Source organism: Natrix helvetica (genome assembly GCF_964273705.1).
Source record: "Natrix helvetica genome assembly, chromosome: 2".
Classification (NCBI taxonomy): Eukaryota; Metazoa; Chordata; class Lepidosauria; order Squamata; family Natricidae; genus Natrix; species Natrix helvetica.
Genome location: NC_138552.1, coordinates 274,334,738 through 274,356,387, shown reverse-complemented (window position 1 = coordinate 274,356,387; position 21,650 = coordinate 274,334,738). Strand labels below are relative to the sequence as shown.

General features: G+C 39.4%; 2 protein-coding genes across 5 annotated transcripts in view; one reads left to right on the top strand and one right to left on the bottom strand.

Annotated features, from left to right (window-relative positions):
• The window catches only part of LOC309386717 (protein NipSnap homolog 2-like), a 291,445-nt gene that overhangs the window by 23,395 nt on the left and 246,400 nt on the right, over positions 1 to 21,650 (bottom strand). Inside the window, exon 1 of one of the 4 annotated variants that reach the window (XM_081942422.1) lies at positions 3,452 to 3,575. The exons of 2 other annotated variants lie outside the window; for them this stretch is intronic. The gene's annotated coding sequence lies outside the window, so the exon portion shown is untranslated. Of the gene's footprint in view, positions 1 to 41; positions 185 to 3,451; positions 3,576 to 21,650 lie in introns of those variants that run through there. One more of the 4 variants, XM_081942425.1, reaches the window with a different exon arrangement.
• The window catches only part of LOC309386250 (merlin-like), a 37,359-nt gene continuing 22,788 nt past the window's right edge, over positions 7,080 to 21,650 (top strand). Inside the window, exons 1-5 of the mRNA XM_081941402.1 lie at positions 7,080 to 7,367; positions 11,148 to 11,278; positions 12,533 to 12,658; positions 13,773 to 13,895; positions 19,788 to 19,871. Of these exons, the coding sequence (XP_081797528.1) occupies positions 11,189 to 11,278; positions 12,533 to 12,658; positions 13,773 to 13,895; positions 19,788 to 19,871 (423 nt within the window). The 5' untranslated portion in view covers positions 7,080 to 7,367; positions 11,148 to 11,188. The remainder of the gene's footprint in view (positions 7,368 to 11,147; positions 11,279 to 12,532; positions 12,659 to 13,772; positions 13,896 to 19,787; positions 19,872 to 21,650) is intronic.

Genomic DNA, 21,650 nt, shown 5'->3' with positions numbered 1-21,650 from the left:
CCATTTGCGCCCCCTCCCTCCAAGTCATTCGAAGCTCTTACGCTCTTCTGGCTGAAACCGGGAGGTGGGATCCAAAAAAGGAAGAGGCGGAGCCAGAGACGGAAGGATCGCCGTTTCCGTAATGACGTGTTAGAAAAGAAGGGGGGTGGACGCCGCCGATGGGGCATTACGCGGCTGCAGGAGTGAAGCGTTCTGGGTTCAAGGATTGGGTGACTTTGGGCAGAGGTCTTCAAACTTGGCCAGTTTAAGACTTGTGGACTTCAACTCCCAGAATTCTCCAGCCAGCAATAGAAGTTCAAAACCTATGCTGGCTGGAGAATTCTGGGAGTTGAAGTCCACAAGTCTTAAAGTGGCCATGTTTGGGGACCCCTGGCTTTGGGTGAAGTTGGCATCGTTGATTGAAAGCGGCATGGTTTTGACAAGCATTTCTTTGATAGCAATGGGGAAAGCAAATCCAGTATAACTGAAGCTTTTTCTAACACGCAGACGTCTTGTGGATTGGTTTCCTCCCTCTTAATTTTTTTTAAAATCATCTCGTCTTTATGTTATAAATAACTCAAGGCATCTAACGTCCTTAAAGTACTCCTTTTCTCCCTCTTATTTTGCTATAACGGTAACGGTGAGAGGTAAACTGAGCTGAAATTGACCTGCCCGAAATCACCTGAGACTTTCAAGAAGAGATTGGACTGCCATTTGTCAGAAATGGTGTAGGGCAGGGGTGTCCAAACTTGGCAACTTTAAGACTTGTGGACTTCAAGTCCCAGAATTCCCCAGCCAGCTCTGCTGGCTGGGGAATTCTGGGAGTTGAAGTCCACAGGTCTTAAAGTTGCCAAGTTTGGACACCCCTGGTGTAGGGTCTCCTGCTTGAAAGAGGGGGTGGGGTTAGACTAGATGATCTATAACGAGTGTATAAAGTCTGATCTATAAAGTCTCTTCCGACTCTGTTTAAAAACGTGGCTGGGTCTCATACTTGCAGTTTCCAAAGGTGCTTTTTTCAAGGGGCAACTGGTTTTTCTGGTTTTTCTTTGCAGATGTTCTTTTGAAAAAGCTTCTTCAGCTCTGACTGGATGAGAAGTGAAACGTCTTCAAAGACAAACCAGAAAGTCCAGTTGCCTCTTGAAAAAGCACCTTTGGGACAACTGTGACCTGGATGATTGAGAATATAGGCATTTGCAGTTTCCTGGTTTCTAGCCTGCTGCCTTAACCACTAGACCAAAGTGGCTTTTGTATGTCATTAAAAGCTGTTTGAGTGGGGGTAGTACATTTTTTATCCCCTTTCAAATGGTAATTTTTTCTGGTGTGCTGCTTATGCTTTTAACAACTACATGGTGATACAAAAACTAATGTCACAGTAGATGGCAGCACCTGCTCCTCCTTGGGTGGTCCTAAAAAAAAAAGATAAACAGGATCATGGTTAATAGTTGCATGAAAGACCAGTGTAGGATGTCACCAAATTGAACACTTAATAATATGCTGGAAAAAGGCAACAGCGAATCTTCTATATTGTTGCCAAGAAAACAAGTGCCCATGAGAAATGGAAACTGGTTTGAGGAGGAGTTTATGAAGCTTTCCTATCATTTGCATACTGGTATTTGGAAGAGACATATATTAAATTTCTATCAATATGCTCATGGAAAAAATGATAGTGATACAATTTAATTGATTATGTGCATATTTAACAAAATTCCATTGCTGAAAATTGCTATGTTTTTATTAATACTTCAAATAATGGAATAAAAAATAGAATTAATTACACTATATCATTTCAGAGTTAAATTCAGGAAATGCTTTGAATCCTCCAGTTTCTTACAAAAATATATCTAAAGACATTCTCAGGCATTGTCTTCGTATATTCATTTATTCTACATTTGTAATCCTTAGTCATCCCTTCTTACTGTCACTTGTGCCCTAGTCACTTCCTGATAGGAATATTGTAATTTATTTTAATGTAGTCTTCTGTAATGTAATGTTCTCCACTTGGGGTTGCCCTTAAAGACTTAGATTTCAGCTGTGCAAAGTGCAGTACCCAGGTAGTTATGTGTATTTCTAGTAGAATTTACATTACACTCCTGCTCTACAAAATACATTAGTTACCAATCATTTCCAGTTCCAATTCAAAGTACTAGTTTTGACTTGTAAAGTCCTACGTGGCATGGAGCCAATTTATTTGAGGGACTTCCTTTCCCAGATTTGGTTCCAGTTTGTTAGGCTTAGAAGACTTTTTCTGCTGTGTCACCTATGCTCTGATATACCCCCCCCAGTGAAACTGTCTCCATCAGTTCTGACTGATGAAATAGCTCCTTTATTAACAACCTTCCACTATTCCTTTTTTTAATTTATTTTTTTTACAATTAAAAAAAAATGTTTTGTAATGATTGTTTTGGGTATTATCTATTTTAGCATTGTTGTACACTGTCCAGAATCACTTATTCTGTGAAATAGGCAGCTATATTAATTTGAAAAATAAAAACGTTGCTGTATTGTGTGAGCACAGCAAGACACGATTTAGCCTTGTGTGTTGTGTAAGCCACACCTAGCTGATGTGGTTAGTTTGATTCAGTGTGTCATGCAATCAAATAATATGAGTTGAACTGAGTAAGGTCATGATTGCATTATTCTGTTATTTGAACACATTGTTTGAAAGCCAAAATGTGAATTATGTTTGGGGCTGAAATGCGAAAATTACTTACATTAAGTAAGTAGATCAATTGACATGGCAGTACTATTCTCTACATAGTAATATACAGTAATATTTAGGTAGGCTAGCTGGGAATCCTGCATGTTGTGTTTCAGACCTAATCTGTACAATACCAGGTTGGAGAAAACTACACTAAATTTACTTTCAACCTTCTTACCCAAGTTGTATTTTGAAGAACATTTAATATATCTACTTGTACTTCAACGGCCAAAAAAAGCTGCAAATAGACTTCGGATATGGCTGTCCAAGATGATAACTCTTTTAATTGTGAAGTCCTTGAAGTAGCTGACTCAGCACAAATCAGCCTTCCAGGTAGAAAAATAATATCGAACAACTTACAAGCCTCAACATCTTGTCTACAGCACATTTTAAACAACTAGATTCCACGTTAAGATAATGGGAGGTTCTGTGGAGTTCCATTTGAAGAAAGATTGTACATCTGTGGTGTTGAAGACATCCCACATAACCTGTATAATTGCAAATTATGTTCTACAAAAAGGACTATTTACTTAGATCCTTATTTAAAAACTAAACAAATATTGAGACACCCAGGTGAAACTATACTTCCTGTAGGGAATGAACCTGCATATCACTAGCAAGACAAATATTTACATCAAAGGCTGTTTCAAAGAGGATAGACTACCTAAGATAGGTTTTCACTGCAAAAATGATGATTATGAGTACTACTTTCACTATATTGATTTCAAAGTTTTTGATATGATTATATGATTAAGGAATAAAAAAAATGTTTACCTTCTGAGGTCTGCTTCAAATTTACTTCTTTTTCCAACTTGCAGCTATGGAATTCATGCATCTGAGATATTCTTCTGGGACGTTCTTTTTGCAATAAGGGACGACCAGGCACTTACTGCCTTTTTATTTGATTAAGGGCAATATTTATCAGCCTCGGGAATCTGTAGATGTCTGGACTTCGACTCCCAGAATTCCTCAATCAGCATTAAAAACGTGATAGAGAATGCCCAACATTTCTGTGCAGCTACCTCTTTGAGAGAAAACATGATTGCAACATTTCATAGAGGACTGTCTAACTTCACACAGGACTTTACTATAAGTTTCCAAGAGGCATCAAATGGTCCTGCCTGAACGTCACTTCTGGAGAAAAAAAATTGAGGTGTTTATGCTTTGTCTTTGGATATTTTGCTTACTTGGAGATGATCATTTGTTTCTACAAGCGCTGGTGTGCCGATTGTTTAAACTTTTACTTGTAGTTTCTCAGAAGCAAGGAAATTTTTGGTTGCATTGATACAAAATATTAGCATTAAATATGGACATCTAGCTTATTAGTGGGTGGCACGAAGATGATTGATTCTGTTCAGTAAACCATGATTCAGTTAACAACGGATCTGCAAACACAGCCTTTATTTAAATTCCAACCCCTCCCTTTTTTTTCCTTTTAGCATGTGTGTGTGTGTACAGTTCTTGACTTACAAACATTTGTTTAGTGATCATTGAAAATTATAATGGCACTGAAAAAGTGACTTATGACCATTTTTCAAACTGATGATTGTCAAGTCCAGAGGAATGCCGTTGATATAGTTTACTTGGACTTCAGTAAGGCTTTTGATAAGGTAGACCATAACCTACTACTAGATAAAGTAGAAGAATGTGGGTTAGACAGCATCACCACCAGATGGATTGGTAACTGGCTGACCAACCGCACTCAACGTGTAGTTCTCAATGGAACTGCATCTACATGGAGGGAAGTATGCAGTGGAGTACCCCAAGGCTCTGTTTTAGGCCCAGTACTCTTCAACATCTTCATCAATGATTTGGATGAGGGAATAAATGGGGAACTCATCAAATTTGCAGATGATACCAAGCTGGCAGGAATAGCCAACACTCCAGAAGATAGGCTTAAGATACAGAAGGATCTTGACAAACTTGAACATTGGGCACTATCTAATAAAATGAAATTCAATGGTGAAAAGAGTAAGGTTCTACATTTAGGCAACAAAAACGGAATGCACAGGTACAGTATAGGTGATACCATACTCAGTAGTAGTAACTGTGAAAGGGATCTTGGAGTCCTAGTGGACAACCATTTAAATATGAGCCAGCAGTGTGCAGCAGCTGCCAAAAAAGCCAACACAGTTCTAGGCTGCATCAACAGAGGGATAGAATCAAGATCACGTGAAGTGTTAATACCACTTTATAATGCCTTGGTAAGGCCACACTTGGAATACTGCATTCAGTTCTGGTCGCCACGATGTAAAAAAGATGTGGAGACTCTAGAAAGAGTGCAGAGAAGAGCAACAAAGATGATTAGGGGACTGGAGACTAAAACATATGAAGAACGGTTGCAGGAACTGGGTATGTTTAGCTTAAGAGAAAGAAGGACTAGGGGAGACATGATAGCATTATTCCAATATCTCAGAGGTTGCCACAAAGAAGAGGGAGTCAAACTATTCTCCAAAGCACCTGAGGGTAGAACAAGAAGCAATGGGTGGAAACTAATCAAGGAGAGAAGCAATTTAGAACTGAGGAGGAATTTCCTGACAGTGAGAACAATTAATCAGTGGAACAGCTTGCCTCCAGAAGTTGTGAATGCCCCAACACTGGAAGTCTTTAAGAAGATGTTGGATAGCTATTTGTCTGAAACGGTATAGGGTTTCCTGCCTAGGCAGGGGGTTGGACTAGAAGACCTCCAAGGTCCCTTCCAACTCTACTATTGTATTGTATTGTATTGTATTGTATTATTGTAAGTCAAGTCAACTAGGTTTTATTGTCATTTCAACAATATACAATACAGTACACAGATGAAACAACATTTCCCCAGGACCAATGTGGTACATCAGACAACATAGATAAAAAGAAAAAGAGCAGAACACAGAACCACATATAGCTCTAAATCTAAGAATTTAAAGAGTGTTGAGGAGCCTGATGGCTTGTGGAAAGAAGCTGTTACACAGTCTGTTGCAGTATTGCCATGATCACATGATCAAAATTTGGATGCTTGGCAATTGGCATGCATTTATGAGGATTGCAATGTCCCAGGGTTAGGTGACCACCTTTTGCAACCTTCTGATCAGTAAAGTCAATGGGAAAACCAGGTTTACTTAACCATGTTACAAACTTAACAATTGCAGTGGTTGACTTAACAACTCTGGCAAGAAAGTTTATAAAATGGGGCAAAACTCCCTTAATAACTGTCTTGCTTAGCAACAGAAATTTGGGGCTCAATTGTCCTAAATCAAGGATACCTGTATATAAAAACCAAAGTAGTTTTTTTTGAAAGAAACAAAAAAACCTTAAAAGTACTTAAAGACTAGCAGTTGTACTATGGTGAATATCTAAATATCTAAAACATAGATCTAGAAAGAGCTTTCATAGGGGTAGCATTTGGTTTCTGAAATTCCCCTTTTCTACATCTTACAGTTTTATTTTATTTATATTTTGTTTTTCTTAACTGCCATCTCCCTCAAAAGGAGCTGTTTTATATACTTCAAATATAAAAGGTAGTTGACTATATATCTATTATCTATCTCTCTGTAGTAAGGATTTCCCTGTCTAGTTCTGTCCAACTCTAAGGCATGGTGCTCATTTCTTGACTGATGGACCCAGCATTGTCCAAACACATTTTCCATGGTCATGTGGCCAGCATGGCTATATGCCAAAGGTGCATGGAACGCTGTTACATACCCACTGAAGTGGTACCTATTAATCTACTTGCATTTGCATGCTTTCAAACTGCTAGATGAGCAGGAGCTGAGGCAGGAATGGGCACTCAACCAGTGTAGCACTCGGATCTCAAACTCTGGCTGTCAGCTGTTTATCTGCTAAATCTATACCCCCTCACATGCATGCATATTTGTATGCATGTACACGTGTGCGTGCACACACACACACATGTATATTTGGTACCTTTGTTATTTGCAAGCCCTTACGTCAGTGTTTCTCAACCTTGGCAACTTGAAGATGTCCGGACTTCAACTCCCAGAATTCCCCAACCAGCATTCGCTGGCTGGGGAATTCTGGGAGTTAAAGTCCAGACATCTTCAAGTTGCCAAGGTTGAGAAACACTGCCTTATGTGAAGCTGTACAACTGAAAAGCAGGATATAAATAGCGCATGGAACAAGCAGCATATAAATGACGATTCAGTACAAGCTATCTCCTGTGTCCCCTGACATGGAGAGATGGAGAAACAAAGAAAGAAGACACAATTAGTCACGTTCCTCACACTTTACCCATTACAAATGTTGATGCTCTTGTCTATGGTTAATGATTAATTCCGCTGAATTTAGAAGGAAAGAATGGATTATAATGATGTTAGAAGACCTTGGGAGTTTTTCCCCTTGTGGTAAACAGTATTTAAGAACTCACAGGGATGGTAAAGTGGGCGGAGTCTGAAGAGCACCCAGGCAGGAAATGGTTCTCCCCCCCCCCCCTCCATCACCTGGGAAAGTAAATTCTTTGATTTCTCTGAAGGCAGTCCAGCTGACATGCTCCAGTTTAGAGCAAACAAAGGAAGGGGAGCCGCGAACACACCAGTCCTTGTATCTTATTTCTCCCCAGCGACGATGCACGTGGGGGCTACCAATTGCAACTTCGGGGACAATTGTTTTTAGACCCTCTGGAATCGGGGAAAGGGATTAAAGACGCCAATTCGACTTCAGGCGTGGAGTTTAAGCGTGCAAACCACGCCGAGCGGTAAGTAAGCAGTTGAAACAGGTCTGTCTTTCTCTGCAGTTTTATGGGGAGGGGGTAGGGGGGGATTTCTAGCAACAGCATTATAAAACTAGCGCCGTGTCTGTGAAGCGGGAGACAACGCTAGCTTTAGCAAGAGGTTTCTGTTTGTTTTTGTTTTTTATTTAAAAAATGTGTTTTAATTTGTAATCTCAGATCCAGGAATGGAAAACAGTGACAGATACAGCTGTGCGAGAAAAGCACACACACACGCATGCTGTGTCTGCAAAACCATGCTGGGAATTTCTTTCTGCCCTCTCATTCTTTTTCCCTGTCGCTCTCACGGTTCATATTGGCGCCTTTACTGTTCACACGGGGACTTCTGCTCTCTCGCTTCTGCCCGATCCGCCCCACATTTCTCTAGGGAAGCTTTGGGGTGATCTGTCATTTCGCGTGATCTCTCAGGCAGAGTAACTCTTTTTTCCCCACCAAAGAGCCGGCATCCTTTCTTCTTCCACGCTCTGTGCAAAAGAATACGGTGGTCGCTGCGAGTTTTCTTTCTTCTGTGTGGGCTGGTTGTCCAAGGTATTTCACCGTGTAATGCAAGACCTGACCTCCCCTCGACCTCCCCAAATTGTGGGAACCTTACCTTGAGTCACTTCCAGTCCTAGCTATGAATTCATACAGCAGAGATTGCCTATAGTCTCGTCTGCAAAACGGGGAACATGCTTCTGAACTATACAATACAATACAATACAATAGCAGAGTTGGAAGGGACCTTGGAGGTCTTCTAGTCCAACCCCCTGCCTAGGCAGGAAACCCTATACCGTTTCAGACAAATGGCTATCCCACATCTTAAAGACTTCCAGTGTTGGGGCATTCACAACTTCTGGAGGCAAGCTGTTCCACTGATTAATTGTTCTAACTGTCAGGAAATTTCTCCTCAATTCTAAATTGCTTCTCTCCTTGATTAGTTTCCACCCATTGCTTCTTGTTCTACCCTCAGGTGCCTTGGAGAATAGTTTGACTCCCTCTTCTTTGTGGCAACCCCTGAGATATTGGAACACAGCTATCATGTCTCCCCTGGTCCTTCTTTTCATCAAACTAGACATACCCAGTTTCTGCAACAGTTCTTCATATGTTTTAGCCTCTAGTCCCCTAATCATCTTTGCTGCTCTTCTCTGCACTCTTCCTAGAGTCTCCACATCTTTTCTACATCGTGGTGACCAAAACTGAATGCAGTATTCCAAGTGTGGCCTTACCAAGGCATTATAAAGTGGTATTAACACTTCACGTGATCTTGATTCTATCCCTCTGTTTATGCAGCCTAGAACTGTGTTGGCTTTTTTTGGCAGCTGCTGCACACTGCTGGCTCATATTTAAATGGTTGTCCACTAGGACTCCAAGATCCCTTTCACAGTTACTACTGTTGAGCAAGGTACCACCTATTCTGTACCTGTGCATTTCGTTTTTGTTGCCTAAATGTAGAACCTTACTCTTTTCACCATTGAATTTCATTTTGTTAGATAGTGCCCAATGTTCAAGTTTGTCAAGATCCTTCTGTATCTTTAGCCTATCTTCTGGAGCGTCGGCTATTCCTGCCAGCTTGGTGTCATCTGCAAATTTGATGAGTTCCCCATTTATTCCCTCATCCAAAATCATTGATGAAGATGTTGAAGAATACTGGCCCAAAACAGAGCCTTGGGGTACTCTACTGTATACTTCCCTCCATGTAGATGCAGTTCCATTGAGGACTACACGTTGAGTGCGGTTGGTCAGCCAGTTACGAATCTATCTGGTGGTGATGCTGTCTAACCCACATTCTTCTACTTTATTTAGTAGTAGGTTATGGTCTACCTTATCAAATGCCTTACTGAAGTCCAAGTAAACTATATCGATGGCATTCCTCTATTTTAAGAGGGAGGCGAGGAAATAGGATTTACTCCTAGGTCAAGACTTTGGGGTCTCAATATCTACCTTTGCTTGGCTCTTGGAGACCTTCTTTACATAAACCTATTTTTATGAGTTGTGAACTTCAGGTAGCAAATGGGGAGGGGGGGGCGAGGTGGCAGTGCCCTTTACTCCATTGTTGACTAAGCCAAAAATGTCATCTTATTGCTAATGTTGGCATTATATAATGATATTCAGCCACTGGTCCAGTTGGATTTTGTACTGTTTCTGTTATCTATTTGGGACAGCAAAATGGTTTGAGCTGGTCATGCCTGATTTGAGAGACTGGTTACCACAAGTCATTCTTGCTGCTGGAACCCAGATTCTGAAATATTTGCCCCAATGTATTGTATTCTGCAGGTGTTAATATTATTCTGTTTCATATGCCAACAGCTTTTTAAAGCCTTTCTGCAGTCTTTTGGAGTTGAATTCTGTTTACATGTTTTTTAATGGGCTGTTTGGTGTATTTATATTGATTTTATGTTTGTTTTATTCATTTTTAACTATTGTGGGCAATCTGTAGGTTAATGTTCAGTAGACCGATGGAATGCAAAAGAGTTATTTACCACCCATGAAACATTTCAATTGGGTTGTAATGAGTTGATTAAGTGAATGGATTTAAAAACATTTGCAGTAACTAAAAAAGGTTTCCCGGGTTACACTTAGTCTTTAAAAATGCAGAAATCCAACAGAAGCTGAGACCATCATGTGAACAAATTACTATACTGCAATGGTATTACTTCTCAGTTGTCAATCTATCCACTGCCTCTGAATTCTTTTTGCTTGCTGTTCTCTCCACGCCCCTTAAATCATGCTGTCCCCTCTCCAAAATTCAGATAGTTTTTTCGATTCACTCTATGTCCGTTGCATAAATCAGAAAAGATGGGATATTTAATCACCAACATCTGTATGATTCCCCAAAGCTCTAGGAAAGCTTTGGGCACAGAATTACAGGCAGGAAGAAAGAATCATAGGATTTAATGTAAGTTGTTCAATCAAGTTGTATAGGTATTCAGCTGACTTCATAGGACAGTTACTTTTTTTATCTTCCTGGTTTTCACAAACTATTTGCCTTCACTAGTAAATCCAGCCTATTTTTAGCCCCACAAATATTCAATACATTTATTGACACTATCCAATTAACACAACCTTTGGGTTGGATCCTTTCCATGACGTATTTTTATCTGCTTCCAGAGAGATCTTCCAAATGTCATTTGGGATATTTTTTGCCTACAGCCTTCACTTGAAAGGAAAATAAACTTGTTCTTTGGCTTAAAGTTAGAGTTTATTTCTGATGAATGTCTGGACTTGTTTCTCCTGTGTTATCTTGGCCTAAAAGTTTATGCTGTATTTTTGGTGCCTAAGGCACCAATAGTTAAAGTTTTGCTGCCTTTTAATTATTAGTCAAATGTGTATAGCCACCCATCTCACAAGAATTTTATTTCTAGTTGTGATAACTCTTGCTATAACATTGGGATAACTACCACTTTAGATGACTTTCAAGAGAATGGATCAAAAATGGTTGTTTGCCATGATAGTAACACAGACATATGCTGCTAAATATTATTTACTGAGGAGAAAGATTTGAGGGTTTCCTGAAAACATCTGTCTGGCCTCCAAAGAAAAGAGAAGGTTCTTTGATAGGATTGTTAGAGATAAACCAGAAACTTGCTGATAGGACTTTTTGAGATAAGAGTGATTGAGTGATGGTGAGCCATGAATCTATCAGAAGCTAAATTAAACTTCCAGATTCAGCAGCATTATATTTTAACCTGTTATTAGAAGTCAAAAAAAGATTGTTTCTAAGTATATTTACTTTGGAATATGTTGCTAATTATCTCTTCTTTTTTTCAGACCATTTCCTCCATTGTGCCGCTCCAGGCAGGCTTAAAAACATGTCTATCACGGGACTAAAGAAGAAGCAGCCTAAAATGTTTAAAGTTAAAGTTTCAACAATGGAAGCTGAAATGGAATTCAGTTGTGAGGTATCTTGTTATTGTGTTGATTTCTAAAGGCCAGAATTTTTATCCAGATGTAAGATTTATATACCTGTTTCTCTCTCTCTGAATGTAAAAAGCTGACATATCAAGGAAAAGATTACACTGAATGCCTTTTTTTGACATGCTAATTGTTCGATTGCAGGGATTTATGTGATGAGAATTTTAAAAACAACCCTTATCACCAGATTCAACTACCGTAATTGCAGTGATTTTCAGGCTGTTTGCCTCTTACCTGGTTCATGTGCCATTCACTGATCTGTAGTATTTATTTAAGAATATCTGTTCTATCTCTGAGTCCCTGTTAGAATTTTGCCACATCTCTTTCAGACTCTGCTTATGGCAGATAATTTCTGCTGGGCTATCAATCTCAGAAGAGGCATGGCTGTCTTTTCTTCCAAATGGATGATCTGCCTAGATCAGTGACGAATTAGGCACTTTAAGTGTACATAGTTTCTAGCTGTAGAAACCAAGTGCTTCTAGTTTAATTCAGTAAAGAAACTTGGGAGAACATTGGTTGATTGAAGTTGCCCAGAATTTAGATCTCTAAAGGAATAGGGGGAGGTAGCAGAACTGCTGTTGTTGAGGCTTGCTTTTGAAGCTATCTTGGCATGATCACATCTCACGTGTGCTAAATTAACCAATTTCGTTGTTTTTATTTTGTACAATGACAATAAAGACTATACTAAGAATTAGAATTTGAAGGTTCTTCCTTCGTCAGCCCACTGAGTTAAATGTGGGGCTTTTGTGGGAGAACAATTCATAAAGATATTTATATAGACCTTTATATGGGATAGAATCAAGATCACGTAAAGTGTTAATATCACTTTATAATGCCTTGGTAAGGCCACACTTAGAATACTGCATCCAATTTTGGTCGCCACGATGTAGAAAAGATGTGGAGACTCTAGAAAGAGTGCAGAGAAGAGCAACAAAGATGATTAGGGGACTGGAGGCTAAAACATATGAAGAACGGTTGCAGGAAGTGGGTATGTCTAGTTTAATGAAAAGAAGGACTAGGGGAGACATGATAGATGGAGATGAACTTGAAGAACACATAAAAAAACACCTAACTTCTACTTTTCTTAAAAAGGCAAAATAATGCAATTTTAATTTTGTACTTACCATCAGGGGCTCTGGAATTCCTATTTTTACACAGAGTGAATAGAGATATTTTTTCACACTCAGATGTCCTTATTATCTATCTATTCAAAATTGATTTTGTACCATTGCAATCCACAGATGAAGTGGAAAGGAAAAGACCTGTTTGACCAGGTGTGTCGTGCATTGGGGCTGAGAGAATCCTGGTACTTTGGTCTCTGGTATTCTATCAAAGGAATGGGCACTTGGTTGAAGATGGATAAAAAGGTTTGGAATCTAAACTTTCATTACAAAACAATACTCATCGAGTTGGAAAGACCTAAAGATATTCTAAAAGTTTTCTTCAGAGACGGCCAGCTTTTTATTTTATTTTATTTTTTGGCTCAGGGATCCCAGTTTGTTTGGAAGGAGGGACAGAGGGCCTTCAGGGGCCAGGCCAGGCAAAGTAGTTGGCTTCTTTGAGAGTATTTAAGTGAATAAAGCAGCTTACCTTTGATGTAAAAAAAAAAAAAAGTAAAATGCACCCTCACAATTGTAATGGTGAAATTGGGTGTGTGTTTAGTGAGGTCAGAAGACATGAAAGACAAAAGACCTGAAAGCAGAGAGATACCATATATGCCCATCCTTGATTTACAATGATAATTTGTAAGTGTAAATGGTGGTTAGGCTGAAAAACACATGTGCACATTCATATTCATGTGCATTTTCAAACTACATTCTCTCTACCCCCTTTAGCTAATTAAAATCCTCTTTGCCTCTAGATTGGAATAGGAATGTAATCAGAATGCTTCTATACCAGTGACTATCGTTTATCTTACATTTTTGGTCCTTTATCTTTCACTGAAACTGGAGAAAAGAAGTACTATAGGGATTACATTAGCATCATTGACAAGATCTTTCTCCTCTTACTATCTCCTAGGACTAAAAAAAAGGGGGGAGGGGGGAGAGATGTGTGAAATGTATCAGTTCATATGCAAAGGGAGAATGGAAACAATGGGAAAGACTAAGAAATTTACAATTGTAAATCTGAAATGGTTTGGGGGTGGAAAATGCAGGGGAAAGCCTTGCTCAATTTGGTTATTTCTCCCACACACACACACTAAAGGATGAAGATCAGAACATAAAATACATTCATCTAAATGCATCTAAATATGTGAAAGTTGAAATGCAGTTTTAAATTACAGTAATTTCTTTACATGGCCATTGATGCTAAGAAGTTGCTACAAGCACATGGGAACTAGCAATGAGTGAGGTGCAAAAAAAGTCCTAGGTGACATTGTGAATTCATGGCAAGAAAGAGTGGCTTTGGGCTTCTGCTTTGCCAAACATGCTTTTCCCAATCGGAGGTGTTTAGTTGTTCTGGTTTCTTTTTTCCAAACAGGTTTTAGATCAGGATATTCCCAAAGAAGATCCAGTGAACTTTTGTTTTTTAGTGAAGTTTTACCCTGAGAAGGTTGAAGAGGAGCTTCTGCAGGAGATCACCCAACACCTCTTCTTTCTGCAGGTCAGAAGGTATTTCTTTTATTCAGAATTGGTTTTGAGATGTCATCATTGTCTTTTGAACATCATCATCATATTTAACCATCTATGATCATCCTCTTCCTTGGGGCACTCCTTAGGTTTGTGCCAACCTTAGGGTTTTAGGATTAGTTGAAAGCAAAGGGGTCTTGAGTGGGTCCTCTTTCGGTTTTGGGCCGATTTGTTGCTGATCATTTATTTGCCATTTCTTTTGGGGTTCAATCCACCAAGAGGAAGAACACCAAAAGAGAACGATTGGTGCTATTCCCTTGCTTCCTCCTTGCACAGAAATTCAGTGAGTGTGGAACCAAGAAACCTTGGGAAATGACACTAATCCCTTTGTTGGATTATACATCATGTTTGATTTCGACAACACTGACTTCCTGATATGAGTCTTGTTTTCTATTTCTTAGAGATTTGCATAAATAGCGAGCCCTCTTCCTTGAATTAATTGTTGCTCATAGATCTTCTTCCAAGTCAGGATTCAAAACTGCATCTGTATAATCAACTAATGGAAAGAGGAACTGGAACACACTCAGGTAACTTCTGAGTGTGGGCAGCTAATTTTTCTGTATTTAACGAAATAGAGCTAATTGCTATATTTGCTATATTGGGAAGGGTTACATGTCCTGTTTCACCAGAGCAGAAATTGGAGGATGACCCAAATGAAACAAATCCAGAATTCATGCAGAGGTTCTGTGGGAAGCCCTTTGTGTTAGAGGCTACACTTTGGATACTTATTCTTATCCTATTTTATCTTATAAAGCAGTGCTTCCCAAACCTTTTCCTTCATTATTCAAAACCAATTGTCAGACAGACTTATTAAACTGCAAGGACCAGTTATAAATCCCTTCCTTTAGCATTGTAGTAACTTTGACAGAAATTATCTTTTAAGTTATTTCAAAAATTGCCATGTAGTTTTATCAATTTTGTCTTAATGGGAATACTTTGGGAGGTTTTCAAATGCATTTTTAGTACATGTGGCATATTTCAGTCAATTTAAATGTCTTTCTTTATTGGTTTTTGTATCATTACCAAAAGAAAAGCCACTTTTATCCAATTTGGGGTAATTTACCTAGCTTTAGGAAGCACTGTTATAGAGTATATTTACTTTATGTATTTATTAAAGTATATTTATAGTTTATGAAGTGTGGTGTTCCTTGATTTGTAGGAAATCAGAAAACATTATTGTAAAGGTAAAGGTTTCCCCTGTCCAGTTTGTCCAGCTCTAGGGGTGAATGTGTGCTCATTTCTATTTCTTAGCCAAGGAAAACAGCATTGTCTGAAGACATTTATGTGGTCATGTGGCCAGCATGACTATATGCCAAGCTGCACAGAATACTATTACCTTCCTACCAAATTGGTACCTATTTATCTACTCACATTTGTGTAATTTCGAGCTGCTAGTTGGTCAGTTGCTGAGGTGTGTAACAGGAGCTCACCCTGTAGCGTGGTGCTTGGGTTTCCAGCTGACAAGCTCAGCATCTTCTCCTGCTAAATAGGAATGTATATATAAATTGTATTTCTACCATGGTTCTTTTTAGTTCCAAGTAGCTTAATGTACGTTTTTTTCAGAAGTTCTGTCTTTTTGGAAAGGTCTCACAATTTATATAACTAAAACAGGATTCTAGCAAAAGGCCAAATGAGAGACAATAGATCTGTGATGGTAAACTTATGGTAGGCATGCCAGAGGTGACATTCAGAGCCCTCTCCGTGGGCATGTGCACTGTTGCCAGCTGCTCTTCTGGTTTCCGGTACACACATGTGTGCCAACCAGCTGGTCTTTGTGCATGCTGGAGTGCTGGAAACCGAAAGACCAACTGGCCAGTGCGCATGCATGTGCTGGAAACCCAAAGACCAGATGGCTGGTGTGTGCATGCGCACCAGGCAGCTGGTCTTTGGGTTTCCAGCACACATATGTGCATGCATGCTTGCACGTTCCGGTTTGGGCACTCTGTGCCAAAAAGATTCACCCTCCCTGCAATAGACTATTTTAAATCACTAAAACAGCCATACAACCAACACCAGCCCTGACAGTCGAGAAAAATTAGTACTTTTTCACTTGAATGTGTGTGTGTAACACATCACTTTCTAGCATGCCTTTTATGCTAGTCCTCCAAACAATTATTGGGAAGTAGATGGAGGCATCAAAAATACCCTACAGTCCTAAGGGAGTCAATATGTAATGATTTATGATCAAGAAATGGGCTGGAGGATTCTAGAAGTGGAAATTCACACATTGTAAAGTTCCTAAGGTTGAGAAACGCCACTTATGTGAGATGAAGGTATATGCTTCTGACCCCCAACCTTAAATTGTTTTAACACCCCTCTCCTTTTAAGCCAAGGGTGTCCAAACTTGGGAACTTTAAGACTTGTGGACTTCAACTCCCAGAATTCCCCAGCCAGCCCTGAAGTCCACAAGTCTTAAAGTTCCCAAGTTTGGACACCCCTGTTTTAAGCAATCACCTAACTCTGCTGCAACCAATATGGAAAAACTTTAGATTTTGATGTGCTGTCAAAACCTTTAAGTGAAATCATATTATGTAGGTAACAACTGTTCTTAAACACATGTTTAAGTGCTCTGCATTATTTCCCACTTATGAGTACTTCGATGTAATTTCAAGTTGTAAGGATACTGTTTGCCAAAAGCTGGGCAGAGGGACTCCTTGTCTTATGTAAAAGTTGCATCTCTTGCCTTTATTTGCCAGCCTGAGGAAGTGTGAAAATGGCATGCAGGTGTAAGGAGAAGGCTGTGTGCAGTGTGGGTGGGCAAGATGACCTGGAGGCTCCAGGAAGTTGGTGAAGCGGGGAGGGGGGGAGTGGATCCAGAAAACATTTATTCATTGATTTAAGTATTTATAGCTCATATAAAGTTCTCGGGAAAAGCTATAATCCATAAAACAAGCAAAGTAAAAATGAGTGACACCTTGAAAATTTAAAACAAAAATAACCACAATGCAATAATGAAAACAGACTTTTAAAGAGATAAAATGGCATATATAGTCTGTCCTTAGGTAAAAAGCCAGGATTTCATCTGGCATTGAAAAGCAAATATTTTTGTGTGCTGTCCTGTTCTGCAGGAAAAGAAATTTTTTAGGGCAGGGGTTATCAAACTCGCTTCACTGAGGGCCACATCAGGGTTGTGTTTGACCTCGGGGAGTGGAGGGTCATGGCCAACATGACATCATTCATGTTGGGAGTGCCTGTGGTGGCCCAAGCGCTCTGTCAGCAAAAATCGCCTCCTGGGCCCCGTTTTCGGCCGCGATGGCCTCCTGCAACCCCTCCCGAGCTCTGTTTTCGCTGGCAGAGGCACCACAGGCTGGACCGTCGCTGTTTCCAGGGAGGCCCCCCACATCAGATCTAAGCAACCCGTGGGCCAGATGCGGCCCACAGGCCTTGAGTTTGACACCCTTGACTTAGGATGCCAAAAAACGGGAGTCCTACCCCTATTACTGCATTTGGTCATTATCAACTGGAGTGGGGTGCTGAATTTCAGAAACTAGTTTAACGTAAACAGCTAAAACCCTGAACGCATGCTTCAGTTATTACTTTGAAACCAACTTTTTTTGGGAAGAGTTGATCCACTAGATAGAATCAATTTCCTGGCTTTTCTGCTTTTAACCATTGCCTTGACAATTACGTGGGCTGAGCTAGTTGGAAAGAGGGCTGTATCTCTTTTCCCTTCCTTTTCTTTTCATCTCCCTGAAAGCTACTCATTTTCTTGCAGTTCCTTCAAGCCTGCCTTGGCTTGTTCCCCTTGGAGGAATGTAGTTTGGGGAATTTTTTTGCGGTTCCAAAAGAAACATAAAAGAGGAGGCAAAGCAACACGTTTGAACTTGCTGGGTTTCCTAACGTTAAAATTTAGATTTGCAGTATAATTGGGGTAAGAGTGAAAGAATAACCTATGCAAGCATTTGTATACTTAAGAAATCCAACCTATTAAAATGTATTGAACCATTTGCTTGGTTTAATAATGCAAAGTTATTATGTAGAAGGCAGTCCCCCTCATTGCAGGAGGAATGAGAAAGTCACAGTGTTTAGTAGTAGAGATCAGCTACTCCAGTAATTGTCGCCATACCTAAATGAATTTGATTTTTAAAATTGACTTCTTTAGGTTGTCCCCTTTTCAGACTTTAGGATGAGATCTGAGCTTTAGTTATTTTAATTGCACTACTACTAATAATAATTATTATTATCTCTATACTGAAAAAAACCCAGTAGAAAAAATTCTAAATAAAAGTAAGAATCCTTAAAACATTAAATTCAGAAATCTATACAGGGTTCATTTAAAAAAGCAAAAGAAAAGCAGTAGAACACCCAATCACAACTCAGTTTGATCCTGGCACAGTTATTCCATAAATGCCCTATTTGATTGCCTTCTAAAATAAAGACAATTTAGAAATCAATTTATCTTTCTAGGCAGAGTTTCTCTGGCACTATAGCCTTCTATGTTTGGGGGAAAACAAGGGTGTTTCTCCCATATGTTATATTAAGTTAAAGGTTCCCCTCGCACAAGTGTGTTAGTCGTTCCCAACTCTAAGAGGCGGTGCTCATCTCCGTTTCAAAGTCGAAGAGCCAGCGCTGTCTGAAGACATCTCCGTGGTCATGTGGCCGGCATGACTAAACACCGAAGGTGCACAGAACGCTGTTACCTTGCCACCAAAGGTGGTTCCTATTTTTCTACTTGTATTTTACATGGTTTCGAACTGCTAGATTGACAGAAGCTGGGACAAATAACAGGAGCTCATTCTGTTACATGGCGCTAGGAATTCGAACTGCCGACCTTTCTGATCGACAAGCTCAGCGTCTTAGCCACTGAGCCACTGTGGTCCTTATGTTATATTAAACCTCCCAATTAAAATAAACAGCTACAAATGATGAATGAACAAAGAACAAAGAGAAAAAATCTCACATTTTATTAAAAAGACAGGAGTCATAAAAAAAAGATAAGGTAGGGTGAGGGAATGCATTAAACAGAATTGGGAACTCTAGCCATTTGATCATGTTGTTCGATTACAGTTACCAGAGGAGAGTAATACTGAAGGGGCACAATTTCTACAAGCTTGAAATAAAATTGTCAATGGCACAAAAGGTATAATGGGAACTCCCCCCTCTCTTTTTCCTCAAATTGCTAGCATTCCAAATAACAAAAAGAATCTTTGCTTGATGGTTCATTCAGGACACACACAAGAAAAGCACAATATGAATGCAGCATTGTTTTCTGAAGTTTACCAGGCCATGTTTAGGGGACTGAATAGAATGTGTAAGCTTCTCCAAACAACAGTGACCTGAACAGTATTTGAATGAGCCCCTACGTGCAAACACAGTGTTTCTCAGAAAGATAAAAAACAGAAGCAAGCACAGGAATTGTTTTCAAGCCTTCTTGTTGGGTTTTGAAGAAGCTTTTAGCTGCTCTGGAAAATAGAATACTGGATTAGATGGATCTGATTTGCTAGATTTTTTTCCCTTTATTTATTCCGATCCTCTACATTTCTATGGTGGAAAACAAATCATAGTGGAGGATTATAACTTTTCTATTTTGCTTGTGGATTTTCTCAGTATCTGGTTGACCACTAACAAAAAAGAAGAGTGGACTAAATAATCCCTTACTGATCTGATCTTCCAAATAGAAATTAGATACAGTTTAGAATGTAGTTATTATGCAGCATGCTTTAAAAGGATATGTAACTACTTTGAATATTCTTGGTATTTTTCTGCATGTCTCTACAGCGGCCAACATTTTTTTTTTCCACTCAAAAACTCAGCTAACGGTTACATTTCAGGTGCCAAAACAAAGTCTGGGTGTCTATTATTTTGTTTTCAAGCTTTGGCTGGGTCTTAGATTTTTCTTCTCTATTTTTTCCACCTTGTGTCTTAGGTTAAGAAACAAATATTGGATGAAGAAATCTACTGTTCTCCCGAGGCTACAATTTTATTGGCGTCTTATGCAGTTCAGGCCAAGGTGAGGCTTTATAATTGTTAGTTTGTCACCTTTTATAACACATACTCAGAGTGTTAATTAACACAGAAAAGGATCTGCTGAAGTTTAGCTGGAAATAGGAAGTGGTATATTTTTCACCTCATCTGTCTCCATTTTGGGGTGTTTTGCAGATTTGTTTAATGAGTACACCCTGTTTAGATTTAGAGGGAGGTCAGTGGATTAAAATGCAGAGTGGAGATTGAAATATCTTCATTTTAAACAAAAAAACACTGTGGAACAAAATGCAATTTAGACTGCAGAGGGCATTCTGAGTACAGATTGCTTAATGAAGTTATGCTGGATCTAGCAAACAATGGGTTTACTTAACTACTGTGGGTTTCATTTTATAACCACAGCATTAACTTTATGACCACGGCATAAAATGTTGTAAAATTGAATCAGTCATGTGGGTGACCCATTATACGACCATCACGACTTATGATCTATGCCACAGTCATAAGTTAGGGTCTACCTGTAAGGTGATAGTTGTTCTTCCCTACTCCCCCTTTTTCGTAATTAAAAGTAATTCTGCAGCATGCATTTGAGGAATTCCTGCATAACATCTTGTGGGAAGCCCCCCCCCCCACTTCTAGAATGAAATATTTTGGGAAATATTAAAAAGGCAGAATGTTATATTTCCCTAAAGGAGAAACACGCTCCTAAAGACAGAATGCAGACTCAGTCTTTCTTAATAGCCCCAGGCAGATGTTTTGTGCCCATTAAGAAAGATTGGGCCATTCTATTCAGAAACAAAAGACCTTCGCCTCCAGCCATGGGATTGAAAATTTTACACTCTCCTCCACCCAAATTCTAAGAACAGGACATGACCATTTAGGATCAACCCACTACCATTTAGCAGAAGACACAGAGCTCACTACATTGCACAATTTCCTAAGGGCATTTCAGACATTGCAACCCTCCCCCTCCTGCATTTCAGGACCTGTATAAAATCCTGGAACTCATCTAGTTCAGCTGACCCAGAACTGTTGGTTCTGTTCATCATTACATTTTCTTCCCAATCATCCTCCATTTTATTTTATTCCCAACTTGGACCTGAACCGGATGGATTTTCCTTCCAACAGTCTCTTCCTGACCTTTCCTCTTCCCTGAATCATCCTTCAGAAAGTTAAAGGGGGGGGGGGGCAGCTGTAACTGTTTCATTCACCCAACCTTTCTTAGCACTGAACAGAGAACTGCTCTACCCACCCTTGCTAGTTACTGGCAGAAATTAATCAGCTTTAGTTCAGAATGGAGGCAGATCAAATGAAATGAGTGAACGTTTTGCCTTTCATTATCCCTAAATGTCTTTGGACATATAATATATATATAACTATGATAGGAGGATGGCACCCATCGTAGCGAGATTTCATACTTGTCCCACTGTACTGCTAGTGGTAAGCTAGCTATTTGGAGATGACTGAGATTAGATTGTGGGACTCCGTGACACTATGTGTTTATCGATTGATTGATGAAATTTACACTCTGCCCCAATGTGTTAACTCTGGAAGGTTTATGAAATGAATCTATAAACACAAAAATCATCAAAAATCTGGAAATTTAAACAGCAATCAATTTTAAAAAAACCATAAGAACAACACACACTGTAACCTACTTTGTTACCCATTCTGACCCAGGATCTTGGGACTCAATTTCAATAGGGCTGATGGTTTGGGGCCAAAGCGTATAATATTTAGAGAAACCTGTGAATTATGATCTGTAAAACTGGTTTAATGATCAAGGTATGGAATACATCCAAAAATC